The sequence below is a fragment of the Condylostylus longicornis genome, unplaced genomic scaffold (genome assembly GCF_029603195.1).
Source record: "Condylostylus longicornis isolate FDR11 unplaced genomic scaffold, ASM2960319v2 ptg000049l, whole genome shotgun sequence".
Lineage (NCBI taxonomy): Eukaryota > Metazoa > Arthropoda > Insecta > Diptera > Dolichopodidae > Condylostylus > Condylostylus longicornis.
The window spans coordinates 7,097,934-7,117,047 of record NW_026578018.1 but is presented as its reverse complement, the minus strand read 5'-3'; the positions used below and the strand labels follow the sequence as shown (position 1 = coordinate 7,117,047).

General features: G+C 23.4%; 6 protein-coding genes across 8 annotated transcripts; 5 read left to right on the top strand and 1 right to left on the bottom strand.

Annotated features, from left to right (window-relative positions):
• The first annotated feature begins 702 nt into the window (after positions 1-702).
• Positions 703-2,560, top strand: LOC129611421 (17-beta-hydroxysteroid dehydrogenase 13-like). The gene is made up of 3 exons (XM_055524564.1): positions 703-1,000; positions 1,077-1,337; positions 2,073-2,560. The coding sequence occupies exons 1-3, from the start codon at positions 785-787 to the stop codon at positions 2,520-2,522; spliced, it is 927 nt and encodes a 308-aa protein (XP_055380539.1). The 5' UTR covers positions 703-784; the 3' UTR covers positions 2,523-2,560.
• Positions 2,561-2,876: 316 nt separating this feature from the next.
• On the top strand, positions 2,877-4,488 carry LOC129611381 (farnesol dehydrogenase-like). Its single transcript, XM_055524514.1, has 3 exons — positions 2,877-3,600; positions 4,060-4,200; positions 4,302-4,488. The coding sequence occupies exons 1-3, from the start codon at positions 3,025-3,027 to the stop codon at positions 4,341-4,343; spliced, it is 759 nt and encodes a 252-aa protein (XP_055380489.1). The 5' UTR covers positions 2,877-3,024; the 3' UTR covers positions 4,344-4,488.
• A 552-nt stretch (positions 4,489-5,040) lies between these two features.
• Positions 5,041-6,270, top strand: LOC129611392 (farnesol dehydrogenase-like). The gene is made up of 2 exons (XM_055524527.1): positions 5,041-5,675; positions 6,020-6,270. Exons 1-2 carry the CDS (start codon positions 5,100-5,102, stop codon positions 6,188-6,190), a joined length of 747 nt encoding a protein of 248 aa, XP_055380502.1. The 5' UTR covers positions 5,041-5,099; the 3' UTR covers positions 6,191-6,270.
• Positions 6,271-11,900: 5,630 nt separating this feature from the next.
• On the top strand, positions 11,901-14,644 carry LOC129611382 (farnesol dehydrogenase-like). Of its 2 annotated transcripts, XM_055524516.1 has the most exons (3): positions 11,901-11,952; positions 12,039-12,610; positions 14,259-14,644. In XM_055524516.1, exons 2-3 carry the CDS (start codon positions 12,053-12,055, stop codon positions 14,424-14,426), a joined length of 726 nt encoding a protein of 241 aa, XP_055380491.1. In that variant the 5' UTR covers positions 11,901-11,952; positions 12,039-12,052; the 3' UTR covers positions 14,427-14,644. The 2 variants fall into 2 exon arrangements, with proteins under 2 accessions (XP_055380491.1, XP_055380490.1); XM_055524515.1 differs by having other exon boundaries at positions 11,905-12,610; positions 14,259-14,643.
• Positions 14,645-15,247: 603 nt separating this feature from the next.
• Positions 15,248-16,397, top strand: LOC129611330 (farnesol dehydrogenase-like). Its single transcript, XM_055524417.1, has 2 exons — positions 15,248-15,970; positions 16,034-16,397. The coding sequence occupies exons 1-2, from the start codon at positions 15,401-15,403 to the stop codon at positions 16,205-16,207; spliced, it is 744 nt and encodes a 247-aa protein (XP_055380392.1). The 5' UTR covers positions 15,248-15,400; the 3' UTR covers positions 16,208-16,397.
• Positions 16,384-18,293, bottom strand: LOC129611328 (telomerase Cajal body protein 1 homolog). Of its 2 annotated transcripts, XM_055524416.1 has the most exons (7): positions 17,953-18,293; positions 17,694-17,887; positions 17,440-17,608; positions 17,287-17,387; positions 17,144-17,231; positions 16,667-17,087; positions 16,384-16,608 (listed from the first exon to the last, which is right to left on the bottom strand). In XM_055524416.1, exons 1-7 carry the CDS (start codon positions 17,994-17,996, stop codon positions 16,408-16,410), a joined length of 1,218 nt encoding a protein of 405 aa, XP_055380391.1. In that variant the 5' UTR covers positions 17,997-18,293; the 3' UTR covers positions 16,384-16,407. The 2 variants fall into 2 exon arrangements, with proteins under 2 accessions (XP_055380391.1, XP_055380390.1); XM_055524415.1 differs by having other exon boundaries at positions 17,694-18,293.
• Between the last annotated feature and the right edge of the window lie 821 nt (positions 18,294-19,114).

Genomic DNA, 19,114 nt, shown 5'->3' with positions numbered 1-19,114 from the left:
TAGATATAATATTTTAAGTTTATTCGTGATTTTGTTTAAATAACTAATCATAATCATTTTTTTTAAAATATCAAATAGAAATACACTAAATATAAAAAAACAACTACTTTAGCATAAATTTTCTGACAGCTTCTATATAAGGCTTAAGCTGGCCACACTTATTTTAATGGAACATTGAAATGGAACGAAAAAAAAAACTTCTCAAAATTTCACTCAGATTTTATTTCGAAAACAAAATAGTGAAAGAGGAATAGCTATCCGCATTTAATATTTTTGTGTGTTAGTAGTACTATCTAATTAAATTTATCACTCACACTCATTGATAACTGAAAATTTTACAAGAATAATAAAAAAAAGCGATTCCATGCTTTTCAAATGTTGATTTATGCGATAAATATGACAATATTAATAAAACGAACATTTTAGTACAGCTGATTAATACCAATATACCGGTGTATAAATAACTATACTTGATTCATAATTTATTTAATTAATTTTGATTAATTTGGAGAAAATTCAAAAATTTCCGAATGCGTTCTCTCATTTGATAGGGCACTATAAACCGTGTATTAACTAACAAAATACACTCATTTTTGTTTAGTGTTCATTTCATCTGATTATTTCTCTGATTCGGATGATAAGTTTTTTGTTTTGTATTTCTCAGTTTTTATTATAGATTTTAGTATTTGTGTGACTTACTGAACGTTTAGACATGTTATTGAAAAATTTCTCCGTTATTGTTTAGCATTAACTTTTACTTATAATATATAAAAATTTTTACAAAATGTTTTTTTTAAGATTGTATTCAATTTGTGTATTTTTTATAGATTTATTAAATTTTTCAATATCAGCATTTTTTGAAACAATATCATTTTTCATTCATATATTTATACCTTCACGTAAGAAATCTATTAAAAATGAAATTATACTAATAGTTGGTGCTAGCAGAGGTATTGGAAGAGCATTAGCACAACTTACTGCCAAATTAGGTGCTACAGTGGTAAAATATATTTTTATTAATTTTAAAATAAATACAATATATGAACTAGGGTAATATTTTTCTTTTTTAATTTTAGGTGTGCCTTGATATAAATATTAAAGACAATAAATCGCTAGTTGAAGAAATACGAAATTTTGGCGGGATTGCATATGAATATACTTGTGATGTTACATCTCAAGAAAATGTTTCAAATACAATTGCAAATATCAAAAAAGAATTAAATACCAATATCACAATGATGTTTCATTGCTGTGGTATACCGAGCATTAGAAAATATTCTACTCAACCACCTCCACTAAGGTCAACAATGGATTTGAGTATATTATCACATTTCTGGGTAAGAAAAAGTATTATGTTACATAATGAAAAAAGATTGAACTATTTGTATATTTCCAATTATGAATTCAAAATTTCCGTGAAAATCATAACTTGGTTTAATAAGCATTAATTAAGTCAACGTCTTGATTGGAACATATCGTTTTAAAAAAATTTATTCGATTATGAAACTTCTAATAAAATTTTTTATTACTTTTATTATAATCAATAATATTGCAATTTATGCAATTTTTGTAAAATAAAAATGATATAACGCTTTTATTAAATTGTAATAATTTTCACATGTCTTTATAATTAACTGATTCATGTATTTATACATGTTTATAAGTAGTAATGTACTTTGTTTCACATGCTTGATCATTTTTTAATACCTGATAGCTTATCTAAATTTTTAAATTAAAAATGGATTTGCAAATTCTTTTTCGAAATATTAGTCACACTACTAATGTATTTACGAAATGGATTTCATTATAGCTGCATTTTTTATTTTGTGTTAGATAGTAACAAACAAAATAATTTTCGCTGAAGTATCAACATTATACAGGAAATAAACGGTCTGCATTATCGTTTTGTAGCTTCTATTTCTGTCCTTTTACTAATAATTCTCCTACTGAACAGTAAAATATTATTTTTAATTTTACAAGCCTTTACCCCATCAATTTCTTTTTATTATTCAATAATAATCATTTTTACACAAAGATGACAAAATTAATATTTTATATTTTTTATGTTTTAGCTTTTAGATGAAGTCTTACCAGAAATGAAACAAAATAAGCATGGTCATATAATATTTTTAACATCAGTTGCTGGAATTAGTGGTATTGAACGGCAGATACCCTTATATGTTGCACAATTTGCTGTAAAAGGCTTATTTGAATCACTCTTAGATGAATTAGCTAAAGAGAAATTGAATAAAAATGTTCTAGTAACATTAGCTCATATATATCCTTTTGTTGTTAATAAAAAGGATAATCATCATGGTTTTTGGTCAAATATTCCAAATTGGTTTGGGCAAATTGATACAGAAGAAGCAGCTAAATTAGTATTAGAAGATGTTTTAAAAAATCATATTGAAATTAGTATACCAAAATATGTTTTATGGTTATCACATATTGTAAAATTACTACCCAGACGTATTATATTAATATTTAGAGAATTTTTAGATACTGGTGTAGATTTAGGTTAAATAAAAACTAAAAAAAATTATTTAATAAACTATTATGTCAAAATTACCATTATGCTCTTATTATGAATGTATAAATCATTTTTAGCCATTCAAATCATTTATTCATATAAAATAAACATAATTAGTAAACATATGTACTTTTAAGATATATGTATATTTTATATACATTTTATATACCTATATGCATATACATATATATTTACTGTTATTTATTCTTTGTAACCTTCTTTCATCCATTTCATTTTTGAGGAAAACTCATATACAAATCAAGTTATTTTAATTTGTTTCTTTTACGTTCTCACATTATGTAATACCAAAACATATTCAATACCTTTAAGTTGTAATTCAGAAAACCTGAATTAAAAGAAATACTTAATCCTCAGTATTATACCACGGCTCGTTTAGAAAAGATCAACTTCGCTAAAATAAGAAAAAGAAAATTTATATAAAAAATTAAAATTAAATCTTAGAGAAAAAAAAAATAAAAAATTAAAAAAGGTCAATGGAACGCTGGCAAAACAAAGTAGCTGTGGTAACAGGTGCTAGTGCAGGAATTGGTGAAGCAATTAGTAAAGATCTTCTAAAAGCCGGTTTAATTGTTGTTGGACTTGCACGTCGTAAAGAAAAACTCGAAAAAATACGTGAAAGTTTACCAGAAAATTTAAAATTAAAATTTCATATGCATAAGTGCGATGTTGGTAAAGAAGAAGATGTTTTATCTGTTTTTAAATGGATTGATAATGAACTGGGTGGAACTGATATATTAATCAATAATGCAGGTTGTCTCAAACCATGTGATTTAGTCGCATTAGACAATACAGAAAAAGTTCAAGAAACTGTTAATACAAATATTATGGGTGTTGTTTATTGCACACGATCGGCATATAATTCAATTCGTGAACGAAAATCTAACGGACATATAATATTAATTAATAGTGTTGCTGGTCATATTGTACCTAATATTGGAACAGATTTACCATCTTTCAACATTTATAGTCCAACAAAACATGCTGTAACTGCTATGAATGAAATTTATCGGCAAGAATTTAAAAGATATGGACTTAATTGTAAAGTTACGGTAATGGCCGTTTAAAAACTTATTTTATATTCTAAAAATTATATAGAACATTGAAAAATATTTTATAAAAATATACTACTCATTTAGTGAATGAATTTCTATTTAAAATCGAAACAATTTTACGAGATTATTTTGCATAAATTGTACACGTACGCTGTATGTACAATGAAAAATGAAACACCTTTTAACCGACCAAAAATGATCAAAACAAAACCGCAGTTTAAAGGGTTACTGTACCATATAAATTACAAAAATAGTGTATATAAATAATATGTATATATACATATATGATTTCTAATTCCAATAGTATTATTACTTTACTTACTCTACATAAGCGTCTGTATTTTTTTCCTATATTTTTTAGAAATTTAATATATTTATGAAGTCTTATTAATAACATACCACACACAATGGCACATTTCTAATTTTTCTTCTATTTTTTTTATTGTTTATTTAAAGAGCATTAGCCCCGGCGCAGTAGATACAGATATATTTCCAGAAGAATGCGCAGATATGATTAAGTCAACGATGCCATTATTAAAATCTGAGGATGTTTCTAATGCGGTACTTTATGTATTAGGTACACCACCACATGTTCAGGTAATTAAAATTATTTAACTTTATAACAATAAAATTTAATATTAGTTTATGAATATAAATACGGAATTTCGAAATAATTAATTATTTCTTAACAATTTTAGATACACGAATTAATAATAAAACCAATGGGAGAAATGTGTTAAAACCAGAACAATGCAACTGAATTGAACGAACTGATTATAATTGCTAATTAAAAAATAATTGTTTTTGAAAATAATATTTTATGATTTAACTTTTTTAAAGGTATACATAGGTACTGATAATTGAATAATCTTAATGGAAAAATACTCCTGAAAATATGCACATTTAATTAATTACGATACTCGAAGCACATTTGACTAACATTATGCAATTTAATAAAAATTTATAAATTTTATAAAATTATTTTATTTGCCCTGTCTAGCCTAGCTATATTATAGATATGTAGCATAGTATGTAATAATTAAGAAAATTAATTACAATAATTGCTATTCTTAATAACACTTATTCATGTTAGATTAATTAATATTATATTGTGAGTTAGCGATTTATCCGCATTTATAAAATTAATTTATAATAGAATATACAGTATGTATAAAATATTTAATATTTTATATATTATTAAATCTACATTAACCGAAATTAATCTCAATTTCTATTTTTGGTTTATTATTCCGATCCTATGATTGAATGAATTGAGATGACATTGAGTATTTTCATTGTGTACAAATAAAATAATTGCTTATCATCTCAAGTTGATTTTTATATCAAGAATACCTTACCACAAATAAATTAATAAAGTCAGTACTATACTTACAATTATATTGTTAATACAACGGCGATCGTCTGAAACAATTTTTTTTTGTTTCTATTTCAAATTTTTTTTAATATTGATTTTAATATATTCAAAAATAAAACATATGGAGCAATGGAAAAATCGTGTAGCTGTTGTAACTGGAAGTAGCTCAGGAATTGGTGCACAAGTTGCAAAAGACTTAGCTAAACATAATATAACTGTAGCAGCACTAGCTAGAAGAGAAGAACTTTTAAATGAAGTTAAAAAATCTTTACCAATTGAATATCAAAAAAATTTTCATTGCTTTCAATGTGATGTAACAGATTTCGTGAAAGTTCAAAAAACTTTTGAATTAATTGAAAAAAATTTTGGTGGAATTGATATATTAATTAATAATGCTGGTGTTGTAAGACCTGGTAATTTGGTAACAATGGATCGTAGTAATATAAGTGAAATAATAAATACAAATGTAACAGCAATTACTGATTGTACAAGATTGGCATTTAAAAGTATGAAAGAACGTAATGTAAACGGTCATGTAATATTAATAAATAGTATTGCCGGACATAAAGTCTTAAATTTTGGTAGTGAAATTGATGTGTCACTCAATTTTTATACAGCTTCAAAATTTGCTGTAACAGCTATGACCGAAACATATCGTCAAGAATTTTATCAGCTTGGAACAAAAGTTAAAATATCGGTATATGAAATTTTATTACATATATGAAATACATGCATACAAATATATATATATAAAGACGTATACATATTGTATGCTTATTATGTATTTATCATAGAGTAAATAATATTGTACAAGATAAAAAAAATTTCATACATGAAAAATTAAAGCAATAATTTTCATAATTTGAATAAATTTTGTTCAAATTTTTTATACACATATGTATATGAAATTTATATTCTTGTATTATTTTAATTACATACATACATATATGTATAATACACACAAAATACGTTTTCTGATCGTAGTATATGAATGTGTATACCTACATATATTTTTTTGTTATTTTCATTTTATGTGAAAAGAGTGTAAGTCCAGGATTAGTGAAAACTGAAATGACCGGCAATCAAATGGAAACTAATACAAATTATCTTGAACCTGAAGATGTATCTAATGCTATAATGTATATATTGAGTACACCACCAAATGTTCAAGTACATGAACTTACAATAAAACCATTGGGTGAACCATTTTAATGAATCAAGATCATGATATATTTACTGTTATACTGTTATAAACAAAAATTGTGTATAATAAAATGAATTTTTACAACTATCTTGAACTTCTTTTGCTAATATACAGGATGGTTCGATCCAAGTGTTCAAGCTCTCGGGAGGTTTTTAAAAAAAAAAAAATTGTATGCGAGGGGCCATTACCCTGCATATATAATAATATGTAAAACCAGAATGCATTTTTTTGTACATATTTTCTGCTACAACCATTATAATATTATGAAAACTGATATGGCAATTTGTGTATATATAAACAATATTTCATTTAATTTTGAATTGCCAATTTATTTACTATATAATGTTCTAGAAAATTAATTTTTTTAAAAGAATAAAATAGTGTTTAAATTAAAAGAATATTTAAAAAATGGAGAATAAATTTCGTTAAAATATATACACGTGAGGCATTTGTACATTACTTTTAATTTTGCTATATAATTTTTTAATATATAAAATTCATATATGCATTTAGATACTTATGTATGTTAATTTGGCAATATTTTTCTACACAATTTTGTTATGTATATCTTTATTTAATGTAAAAAGCTTTTGTTTTTTTTTTTTTGATGCGAAAAATCAACCATGAACTTCTGCACTTGGTCAATTTCATTAATTTGAAAATTCACATTAAAAAACACATATGTATGTATGGTATGTACATAGGAATGCACATATGTATGTTTGAGACTAAATATAATAAAAAAAATCTTATATATCCATTTCTTTTTTAATTTATAAGACAAAAATCAAAATAGAAACAAGTGATACCAGATACATACTTTGTTTGGACTATCAAGACTCATGAAGATACATCGCCATAGAAACAAATACATATTTGTGCCAACACATATAACATAATAATAAATGTATAAATATGGTGTATAAAATATATGTATTATTAATATTATTATGTGTATTTAGATATTTATATTAACTGGATTACTTTCAAAGTACGAAATTCATAAGCATTTTTTATAAATAGTACACAAAAATAAAGTGTAGGTTGTTATTCCAAAATACAAAATTTTGCTTTGCCAACGATAGCCGCATTCGGTCTAGTTTTTTTTTTTTTTAAATACATGTGTTTAAGTAAAAAAAAAAATTGGCTAAAAAACGAGCAAATTTATTTACAAACGCTCGCATATACTGTTTTGTATAAAAAAAAAATATATAGAATACCGTTATTTATTCTTGTTATATATAGAGTCACACAAATAAGTTGACTTTATTCCTTTATAATATATATCTACAAACATAAATATAACTCTTAATTATTTTTCAGCCCACTTTTGATATGATATGAAGATTTTCTAAATGTTTATAAATGTATTTAATTTTATTTAATTTCAATTTTCTCTCAAATAACATTTATGTCACATTGTAAATAGGTTTTTCGACAATAAAAATTTTTGAAATTTAACATTATATTTTATAGAATTTCGTAATTTCATTGTAATAAATAGACAACTAGAGCGTAAAAAGTGAACTATCAACATTAATTTGTTTACATCCTCATTGCTTATATTCATTATTTACTTGTTAGTGGTCGTTTTAATACTATATCATGTATATTGTATAGGAAACTTTAAATTTTTTTACTATTAATACTTTCAAAACAAGTATTCTTTCTATTATATACATACTTTTATATTAATAATTTTTATTAATTAAATATACGATCATATACGATCATATTGCTTTATAAGTACATATACATATTATGTATATCTACTTATGTATATACTGATTTATAAAATATTATTAAAAGTATTATATATTGTACATGAAGAAAAATCTAAAAAAAAAATTTTAAATAAATTTTTAATTTAAGCTTTCAAGTAAATTCCAGAAGGTATATATTGTAATGTATACATATATGTACATATGTGCATTGTATATTATAGTAATCAAACATAAATTTAACCGTAAGTAGAATTGAAAATTTAAAGAGAAGTTTTTGTAACGATTTATCGAATACATTGCATACAATGAGAGTAGTGTAATGATCATACCAAATTTTATATGTTGAGTCCTTAAAAAAATACACTTGAGGTGTTAAAGGAATACAAAGAAACTATTTTTAGAGAAATGTATTTGTATATAATCGTTTTCGGATTTGTTTCCATTTATAATTATAGCTCTTTCGGTTTAAACAGTTTCGTTCCATATTTACATTTGAACTTTACTTAAGGATGTGGTGAATTGATTAGAAATCAATAGTCAGCTGATTAGACTTTATAATAATTTGAATCATTGGAATTGTTAAAATTTTTTTAAATTTATAGCAAAATTATTATTTATTTATTTATTATTATTAAAGAATAATAAATCCATTATTCGATTTCTCTTATAAAATATACTTTCCATTCCTTTAAAACACTATAGAATTATATTAGAAGTTATAGATTTACAATTATAAATATATATAATCAATTATTAACTTATATAAGCATACTTTCAAATAATATGTACTTTACTGTATATAAAATACATATATCAAGTTGTAATAATAAAAAAAAGTAACCAAAATATATCGGAAACTTTTCTAAAATTTTTTTTTGGAGTTCAACATCCTTTAAATTTTATTTACATTCTAAATATGTATAAGAACATAGAACTAAGTTATAATTCAATTAAAAAACAAAAATCACAAATAATTAAATCTAGACTCGCTAATTTTTCTAATAAGCAACATAAACTGAATGAAACCAGTTAAACTCAACTAAATTTTAAGTACCATTATAATAATACAAAGGCGTTATAAGATAAAAATTTTTAATATTGAAAGAATGCAAAATTTATGTTTAAATATACAATATATATTTGTTTATATTTTAAAATTTAAATAATATTATACATATTATATATACATTGAATATAAGTTAATTTATGTACAAAATAATGCATTACATAAACTGTATTTATTTAACAAAGAACATCTATTAACACTATATTATTTCGCGCATTATTTTTCAATTAATGTAAAAATACAAAAATTGTCAACAAAATTGTTTTTTTTTTTTTTCAATTTCCTTAAAAAAAATTTATATTTATATATTCAACAAAAAGATTAATAACATTCTTATGTACCCACAAGTTGAAAATGTATAAATTTAAATTACATTTATCGTATATCGTATACATATATCATATATTATATACTGACGAACATACTATTTCTCATATAAATGATCTTTAAATAATTTCTGTTAATTTTATCATCAATCCGCATCATCTACTTTTCTTTAAATCATAAATATAAACAAAACAGGTAATTGAACTGATAAAAAATAAAATTTTATATAAAAAAAAAAATTTATAAATAAATAAGAAATAAAATTAAAAACTTTTAACTGAGCAATATTTAAAAATAAATAATTGTTTATGTATACTTTCTACCCACATATTTACATATATAAAAAAAATCTTCTGTTTGTATTGTTTTTGATTTATTATCAATTAATAAATTTATAATTATAAAAAATAAAAATTATTTTATCAGTTTGAATTATAATTACTTAATCAGAATTCTTATTGAATTTATATTATAGAAATTTTATGTATAAAAATTAAGATTATTTTAAAGATTTGATCTATTAAATCATTTAAAATTGTCTTAGAATATTACTATAAATATAAAAATTAATTTTATGGTAGATACTATATTACAAATTTTATATTATATTTAATTAATAATATTAAGAATTTGATTTTCTCGGAAAAATTTAATCGAAATTCAAAGAAGAAGCTAAAGAAATCAAAAAGTTTTCCAAGAAATAACAACAATATAAACATTATTTAATTTATTCTAATGGCATACAAAAATTATTAAATACATTTTATGCACATCCACACATATAATATGTATATGCATCTTATGCCTGCATATAAACTGCTCACTGTGTTTTCCAAAAAATTATTTCCAAAAAATTTTGTTAATAAATTTATTTATTTACATTATTCATTTAGTTGCTTTTTAGAAATACAATATATACTTATTTTTTCTATCTTTAACTTAAATAATTCTACTTTGATAATTTTATCATTTAAGAAAAGACGGACAAAAGAAATTCTTTCGATAATGATTATGACAAGATTGACATTGATAACAGTAATAGTACTGGTCGTAATATCAAAGATAATTTTATTTGGTTCGATAAAATTAAACAATATGCTATAATCTATTAAATACAATATATGGCATACTTATGTATACTCAATCTTATATCTTATCAATATTGTATTTTGAAAAAATTTCTAAATTGTTGGTAAACAAGTATACCTACAATTTTTTTTATGTTGTAAAGTAATTTTGTTAACATTTATGGCTTACAAATGTACATATGTGATAATTATAGCATAAAAATTCTTTTCAATAAATGCATAAGATTGTATTTTTCCACATTATACCACAGTATAATATATACTTTTTAAAATTTAACAATATAATTTATTAAAAATAATATTATGTGTATCTATGTATCTATGTTGTTAAATAATAAAAGCAAGTTAAAATTTAAATACAAAAAATAAAAACAAATCACAATAATACGAGTACTAAATAACAAAAATATATGTGCATATGTATATGTATATAAAAAATGTACATATGTTTTTATGGTATCTATATCGTAAATACATATACACTTATTTAATTCTATATGTTTTTGATAATATATTTTTATTTAATAATTTGTATATATGTTATAATATATAGTATATAGATTTGTATATAATATAATAAAGGTTGCCAGGATGTTTTTAAATATTTTATGTTTGATAACAAAATATTTAGTACAAAATATAAAATATTTTACAAAACATTGTATAAATATTTTAAATATTGACATAAACAAAATATTTAATTTGTGTAATTAATTAAATTTGTTGATTATTTGGCGAAAACTTTTTTCGATTCTATATTTAAATTAAACTATAAATATAATTTTGTTTTTTTAGTAATAGATAAATAAGAAATATATTATATGTGTATATGTAAAGTTGCCCATATTTATTTTTCCACCTTCATATAATTAATATTGTAAGATAATTGCTACTGCCAGCATTTTCGTCTAAATGAAATAAGAAATAATTATTTTAATTAAGATTTCTATAATGGAATTTTAAGGTAATTATGCACCTTTTACGTCTGAATTTAATTATCATATATCGGCGCTTACATTTTGGTTAATACCACCTTAAAACTAAATGTTAAAATAAATTCATTTTATTCATTTATGACTTATTTATAATTCTTTTTTTTTATAAACTTATAGGTAAGAATAATTGCTGTAGGTAGTATAATTTATATTATTGTAATAAACACATCTGGTGAGCCTAACATGTGTATATTTATGCATATTATAATAAAATAAAAAATACACTATTGTGACTATTATATACTTACTTATGTATAAAGGCGAGTCTGTGCTTCATTTTTCTGGTTGTTTGTTTGTTTTCTTTCCTTTATTTTTTGTTAAAATTTTTCTTTTCAATTTTTTTTTATTATTTCATTCTTATATTTTTCGTGTTATTTTATTTATTATTGTTGATTACACTTAGTCAATGTGGTTAAATTTAATTTTTATGTATATTTATACTATATAATATTATACATATATGTATATTAAAAAAAAATATACCATCGAACCAATCAAACCAACTAGTCACAATCTATCAGTTAAATTCAAAACATCGCTTTTCTGATTTTCTTAAAATTTAAAAAAAAAGTAAAACATTTTACGGATTTTTTATCCTTTAATTTTTTTTTTAAATATTTAAATTTTATATTTTTGTTTAAAAATGCATATTATAGAAAATAATATTCATATGGAACGTTGGTATAATAAATTGGCAATAGTAACTGGGGCAGATCAAAATATTGGCTGTATTATAGCTGATGCGCTTGTTAATAAAGGTTTAATTGTAATGGGATTAGCCGAAAATATTGATAATGTATTAAAAATACGTTCTGAATTACCAACAACCTTACGCCATCGTTTGTATCCAATACGTTGTGATATAACAAAGGATGATCAAGTTGAAAAAGCCTTCTCATATATACAAAATACTTATGGATGCATTGATATGTTAATTAATTGTGCTGGAATATTATATGGAAATATTTTAAAAAATAATGGTATACTAACAAATGAAAATATAAAAAAGAGTTTAGATTGTAATATTAACGGTATAAAAAATTGCACCGAAAGAGCATATATAAATATGAAAAATCGTATGGCTGACGGACATATTATATTAATAGATAGTTTATTAGGTAATATTAATACAAAATTATTAAGTTATTCAAAAGATGTTATAACGGAATTAACAGAAACTTATCGTAATCAGTTTATCAATGATGGAATTAATAATGTTAAAATAACTGTAAGTATTTATGAAGTTTATTTTAAAAATTCTTATTACTAATTAAAGAATAAAATAAGTATTTATCTATTGCATTAAAAATTAAATTATAAGAGTGTCATTATATTAATTTTGTAAAAATATTTACTTATTAAATAATAAGAAATATTCAATAAGTGACAAAATATAAGATAATATTTCATAAATTGTTCAACTTATTAACATAAGCCTTGTTTCAATTATAAGCATAAGCGAGTCGTAAAAAATTCAGTTTTTAAAGTAAGAACTGAGAAGCTTTAAAAACTCCATATTCAAATTGCACATGAAAATTTTAAAGCTTCTTAATTTTAACTTTAAGAATTTAGGTTTCAAAAACACGGTCACTTAACTAATATATTAATTTTTGCTTATTACCGGATTTTATAATTATTGTTATTTAATTAACATTACAATTGCACTCAACTATTTCTAACATGTGCAAAAAAGTAATATTAATTTGTTCAATAATTTAGCAAAAGTGAATATGTATACTATGATGTTTCTTACAAAAAAGTTATTTTTTTCCCGCAGCGATAATCATGAGCGTCCGCTCATTGATCCCCATCTTTTGAAATCTAAAATTATGTTGATTGTTTAAAAACATTTCCTGAACATTTTATTAAAATCAGTTTTGGGGGGTTTTCGTTTATGCAGTCTGCGTTGAAAGTTCTATATCAAAACTAAAATTTCCAAGTCGCAGCGTTAAACAGTATGCAAAAACTTTACCTAAGTTTTTTTTTTGTTTACGCGGTCTACTAAGATTACAAAATTGCTGTATATTTTTAAAATAAAATAGCTGTGTATTTGAATATTTCAAAATATTTTTTAAAATTCATTCTTTAATGACGAATGTATATATGTACAATTTTTATATCTTCATTTTTTACTTACCTGTTTGGGTATTTGAAGATTATTAAAAAATTCGAAGAGTACTAATTCCAAAACTAATCTGTTTAAGGAAATTTAAATTTTTTAAAACGTTTCCCATATTACTCTTCGAAAATAAATAAAATAAAAAAATTCTTCACATAAAAAACAAAAATGCTTTATATCAAATGCTACTAAGATGGAAAATAATGCTACAAATAAGGAAATTTTTGAAAAAAAAAAATTTATTACTAATAATTTTTTACTAATAAATATAAAAGTTTTACATAGTCATCGGAATCTAATTAATACATCTTGTCTATAATCTAGCCCTAAATTTAGTATGGAATACATAATAAGAATAATTAATAATTTTTTTTCTTTAAAAAAGTTTCAATTAAAATTAAATTAACCTTGGTCTGTTTTAAATCAACTCAATTTATTTTGAGTTCCATAGTTTATTAACTCTAGTTTACATAAGAACAAAAAATTTAGAATGAATTCAGCTAAAAAATTGTTCAATGTCACAACAGTCTTATCAAAAATATTATTTTAAGAACTGATTTTTATAAAATTGAAAGTAATAGTACCATATAGTAATCGAATTATGATAACCCAATTCTTATTTTGTATTCTTGAAATTGTTTATGCATTCGAATAAATACTCTATGGGCAAATATTATAATATTAAAAAAAAATGTATATTTTTAGTACTTATGTTATAATCTTTATAATATTATGTAATTGTACCTCTTTTTTTTAGTGTATTCTTTCTGGACCGAATGAAACTGGAACTGTATCTTCAAATTTAATACGGCAGACTTTAAATTATCCTATACTAAAAGAAAATGAAATTTCAAATGTTATATTATATGCTGTAAGTACACCACCAATGGTGGAAATTCACGAAATTATATTGAAGACAATGTAAATTTGATAGAAATTAAGCAATAAATTAAATATAATTCACATATAATAATATTATAAAATAGTTATTTGAAAAAATTTGGAAAAAAACTACTATAAGTCGACATGAATTAAAACTATATTAAAAATTATGCCTTATAATTATTATCGTATTATATTTTAGAATTTTAATTAAGAATCATCACAAGATATACATACATAAATATTATGTATTTATTAAAATTGCTCTGTAAAAAAAATATTGTATGAAATTTATATTCAATTAAAAATAAATTAAAATTAATTTTCAAACTTTGTAATGTTTTGCTTTTCGTAATAATTCATATATAAGTAGGTATATGTATTATATATTGTGTATTTTATTTCAACATATGTAATATATATGTATATATTACACTATAATGTAGTTGCATTTATAAATATTTTTATATTTTATATTGAAATTATTTTAATGAGTTCAACCACAATTACCTACATACATCCATACACACATGTTATATGTATGTATAAAAAATAAATTCGTAAATGGTTAAATTTGCATAAAATATCTAATATGAATGTAAATTGTAGTTTATTAATGTATTAAATCATTTCAAATATTTATATTATTATCGAACAAAGTTACATACTGTTGTATATGTATATACTTGCATTCGTACCTTGATACATTAATATAGCCACAGATAAAATTTATACATCTTGGGAAATTGAGTATGACAATTTTTTTTTTTACTTTTTTTAGCAATTAGAATTGTAGCAAGTGCAAAAGCTTAAGTTTTATAGTATATAAAGTAAGTAGAATAAGTCAATGATTTATTTCATACCACAAAGTTAAGGTATGAATACGTGTTTGAATCACCAACGTCATATAATTTACCTAAACTTTGCATATTATGCAAAAAATTAAATAATTTTTTAACCATTAAATATTTTTTATATAAAAATTTATTGAACAAAAATATTATACATATTTTTTTAATGGATCGATGGAATGGAAAAATTGCCGTTGTAACTGGAGCTGGTTCAGGTAATGGAGCAGCTATAACAAAAGATTTGTTAAGAAATTATATTAAAGTAATTGGACTTGATATAAATCTTGAAGCACTAGAAAATTTAAAAAGAACCATTTCAAATAATTTTAAAGAAAATTTTTTTGCTAAAAAATGTAATGTTACCGATTTTGCCGAAGTTGATGCAGTTTTTGAATGGATTTTTTCTAATTTTGATGGAATTGATATTTTGGTAAATAACGCTGGTGTTGCACGTGATGGTAATTTATGTACAATGGACCCAAAGGATGTCCAATTTATTTTGAACACTAATGTAATGGGCTATGTTCATTGTACACGCAAAGCTTTTATAAATATGAAAACTAGAAAATTTGACGGTCATATTATTTTAATAAACAGTGCATTGGGCCATCGAGTTGTACCACTGGGTAATTCAATGTCGGTGAATATATATGCTCCCTCAAAATTTGCTATTACGGCTATGACTGAGATTTATAGAGAGGAATTTTTCAGCGAAGGAACAAAAATAAAAATTACAGTAAGTCATGTGAATGAAATACGAATAATATGTAAGTAGCTGTTAAATAAATTCCATTTGTAGAGTATTTCCCCAGGAATGGTCCATACACCAATGATTGGAGAAGAAGTAAAGGAAAAGGTAAAAAACATTCTTTATCCAGAAGATATTGCACAGGCTGTGATTTATGCGATCAGTACCCCGCCTCATGTTCAAATTCATGAAATATCCTTGAAACCATTTGGAGAACCGGTTTGAACATTCATGAATGTTTTTTCAAAGCCCTTTTGCATATATAAGTCTCATTTTACTTTTCTATTAAAGCAAGCTATGTACGTACATAGATACAAATACAACATATTAAACCTAGAAGTGAACAAAATAATTATTTGCCTTCTTACGTTGAGAAAATGATAATAAATTAATTTGTTTATCTTTAAAAATTTTATTTATTCAAGCTAATTTTTGTAATGACCATACCACCATACAACTAATGAATTTTCATACTTTACTTCTATTTCGTTTTCTTTTAAATTTGTTGAATCTATTCCTACTTCTGTAGATTCCTGAGTAAACTTATATTGACCCGACGTCGTACATATCACCGGTCGAATTGTGGAGAAGCCAACAGAATTACAACAATCATAATGCAGGTTAAACTAATGATTTAAAAAAAAATTTTTAGGGAAATTATTGATTTTAAATGTAAAAATCTACTTGATATTCAGATGTGATATCAGATGTAATATCCCAAGCTCTAATCATTCCATCTGTGCCTCCAGTTAACAAATATTTACCGCAAACACTTATATCAAAATATATTCTTTGGTTCGTCTCTACTTGCCTAAAGTATTTTTGAACTGGTGATTTAAAATTTCTCAAATCCCATTGCAATATAAGTTTATCTTTCCTTGCACCACTAAATAATCTTTGCCCACTTGAGTCAACTTTCAATAACGTAACGCCACCTGAATGCCCAGGAATTGTTGTGAGACATCCTAGATTTGTAGCTCTTATATCGTAAATGTTTATTGTTGAATTCCAAGACCCCGATACTATCATATCTGGGTGATTATAATGCATCGAAAGTGCCGAAACAGCATTTTTTGATTTAATTTCAATATAGTCTCGTCCAGGTCTATTGAATTTGAAAAAATAAAAAAATTACAATAAATATAAGTTAAAACAAGTTACATGCTAGTTTGAAACACTTTCAACGACTTTTTATAACCACCAATAATGTATTCTCCAGTTGGCGAAAATATGCAGGAAATGGAGGTTTCTATAATTTTTTTTTTTATTATAAGTTCATTACGGATTTATATTCAAACATATACCTACTTCATCGAATTGATCGTAGCCCCTATAAGTTCCTCTCAATTCACCGGTGAAGGCATCCCACATGTGTATTGGTTCATGTTGTCTAGATGCTATCCAACTAAAAGTTTTAAAAGAACTAGTGAAGTAGACTAATAATAATAATTACCTACCAACAAGTCGATGGATCATTACTATTCATCTGCGGGAACCAATTATAATCATATACGGTTCCACTTTCTGGAACAATAACAGCTGGAGCTAAATCATTTAATTCCCTTTCTGATTTAGAAACCACATTTGTTTGATATAAATCCGAAGGCAGCTCAAAAACTTGCATTCCTAAATATTTTTAAATTCATTTTACTAAATGATTTAAATTTTTGTATGAAACTTTAAATTTTAATAATTATGTAAAACTAATAACCTTCCCCATTGATGGCTGTTAATACACAGGTTCCGTCAGGTGACCATAAGCATCCTCTTAAGTATCTTTGACAACAACTGTCAGATTTCCATACTGCTCTGCCTATTTCAAATAGCGAAAAATTCTCCGAAGTTGGCTCAAATTTGAGAATATCAAGATCCAGAATATCAGATAACTCATATACATCATTTCCCCTAACAAAATTATCATCAGTATTACTTTGAGATTCTTCAATCAAATTTCTTTCTTCATTAATTACTTTTGAGTTTTTGTCAGAACTATTTTTATCGGATATATTATCATGGCTTTTCGCAATATTTTCCGCGCCAACTTTAATATCAAAATCTAAAGCATTGTTTAAGCACTTTTTTTCCACATTGAGACCATCCTCTATTTCCATATCATTCTGTATTTGTTTCGCGTTGCAATCCATGTCAACTTCTATTTCAAAATTTAATCCTTGAAGCTTTTCGATTTCCATTGTCATAATTGGATTATTTATTTCAAGATATTTCTGAAATTTTCAAATATTTGAACTACAACTTTCCAATTACACTATGTAGGCGCTGAATAAATAACAAAATAAAAAATACAACATATTGGTTTGATACCTATGTCAGGATTAAATGTATCAGAAGATTTACATGTATCAGATTGATAATTACATATCGCGATAACTTAATCTAAATATACATAGGTAAGTTATTAAAGTATTTTACTTTATAATTAGATATAAAAGCTTATTCCATTTTTTAATAATTATTAAATTATCTAATATTTAAAATATTAACGTTTTTTTTTAAATTTATTTATGTTAATTTAATAAGAAAATGACTTACGTTGTATCAAATTTAACAGTAATTTCAATGACTTCCGACCTATTAGAATTTAAATTTTCACACAAAATTATACTTTTTTAAACAGTATGATTAACTTTTGGTTTTGAAATATAAAAAATTGTAAATTAAAGAATAATCAAGTATTTGAAATATAAAATTTAATTTAGTTGAACATTCACGTCAAATACTTGAAAATTTTCCTTTGAAATTCAGCTAACTTTACTAAGTGACTTTAGTAAAGTTCTAAAAGTTTTGATTATTGCATACATAAACCAATTGATAAAAGTGATTCGTGTGATTAATAAAGTTTTTGATACTTCTACAATAAATACCACTATCCCAGCATTTACACATACAAGTTACTTGCATGCAAGTTTGTATAATATTAATTGTCAATTAGTTTTTCGAAATGTCAAATTACTTGCTATTATGACGTAGGCGTTTAGCAAGTTAATTTTTGAAAATGTCTTTGAGAAGAAAACAACTAGCTATATATATTGATTGTTTATAAATTTTAGAAACCATAAGTTTGCTAAGTTTAATTTTTTCAAAACAAAATTCAAAAATTTTAAATTAAAAAAA

What these genes read in the sequence shown, in the direction of transcription:
- LOC129611421 (XM_055524564.1), top strand. Translation starts at nt 785, where the DNA reads ATGTTTTTTTTAAGATTGTATTCAATTTGTGTATTTTTTATAGATTTA. An exon ending in CCAAATTAGGTGCTACAGTG is followed by an intron (nt 1,001 to 1,076) that starts GTAAAATATATT and finishes TTTTAATTTTAG; the next exon opens with GTGTGCCTTGATATAAATAT. An exon ending in GTATATTATCACATTTCTGG is followed by an intron (nt 1,338 to 2,072) that starts GTAAGAAAAAGT and finishes TTTATGTTTTAG; the next exon opens with CTTTTAGATGAAGTCTTACC.
- LOC129611381 (XM_055524514.1), top strand. Translation starts at nt 3,025, where the DNA reads ATGGAACGCTGGCAAAACAAAGTAGCTGTGGTAACAGGTGCTAGTGCA. An exon ending in GACTTAATTGTAAAGTTACG is followed by an intron (nt 3,601 to 4,059) that starts GTAATGGCCGTT and finishes GTTTATTTAAAG; the next exon opens with AGCATTAGCCCCGGCGCAGT. An exon ending in GTACACCACCACATGTTCAG is followed by an intron (nt 4,201 to 4,301) that starts GTAATTAAAATT and finishes TAACAATTTTAG; the next exon opens with ATACACGAATTAATAATAAA.
- LOC129611392 (XM_055524527.1), top strand. Translation starts at nt 5,100, where the DNA reads ATGGAGCAATGGAAAAATCGTGTAGCTGTTGTAACTGGAAGTAGCTCA. An exon ending in GAACAAAAGTTAAAATATCG is followed by an intron (nt 5,676 to 6,019) that starts GTATATGAAATT and finishes TTATGTGAAAAG; the next exon opens with AGTGTAAGTCCAGGATTAGT.
- LOC129611382 (XM_055524515.1), top strand. Translation starts at nt 12,026, where the DNA reads ATGCATATTATAGAAAATAATATTCATATGGAACGTTGGTATAATAAA. An exon ending in TTAATAATGTTAAAATAACT is followed by an intron (nt 12,611 to 14,258) that starts GTAAGTATTTAT and finishes TCTTTTTTTTAG; the next exon opens with TGTATTCTTTCTGGACCGAA.
- LOC129611330 (XM_055524417.1), top strand. Translation starts at nt 15,401, where the DNA reads ATGGATCGATGGAATGGAAAAATTGCCGTTGTAACTGGAGCTGGTTCA. An exon ending in GAACAAAAATAAAAATTACA is followed by an intron (nt 15,971 to 16,033) that starts GTAAGTCATGTG and finishes TTCCATTTGTAG; the next exon opens with AGTATTTCCCCAGGAATGGT.
- LOC129611328 (XM_055524415.1), bottom strand. Translation starts at nt 18,180, where the DNA reads ATGACAATGGAAATCGAAAAGCTTCAAGGATTAAATTTTGAAATAGAA. An exon ending in AACAGCCATCAATGGGGAAG is followed by an intron (nt 17,609 to 17,693) that starts GTTATTAGTTTT and finishes AAAAATATTTAG; the next exon opens with GAATGCAAGTTTTTGAGCTG. An exon ending in AAAGTGTTTCAAACTAGCAT is followed by an intron (nt 17,088 to 17,143) that starts GTAACTTGTTTT and finishes CAAATTCAATAG; the next exon opens with ACCTGGACGAGACTATATTG.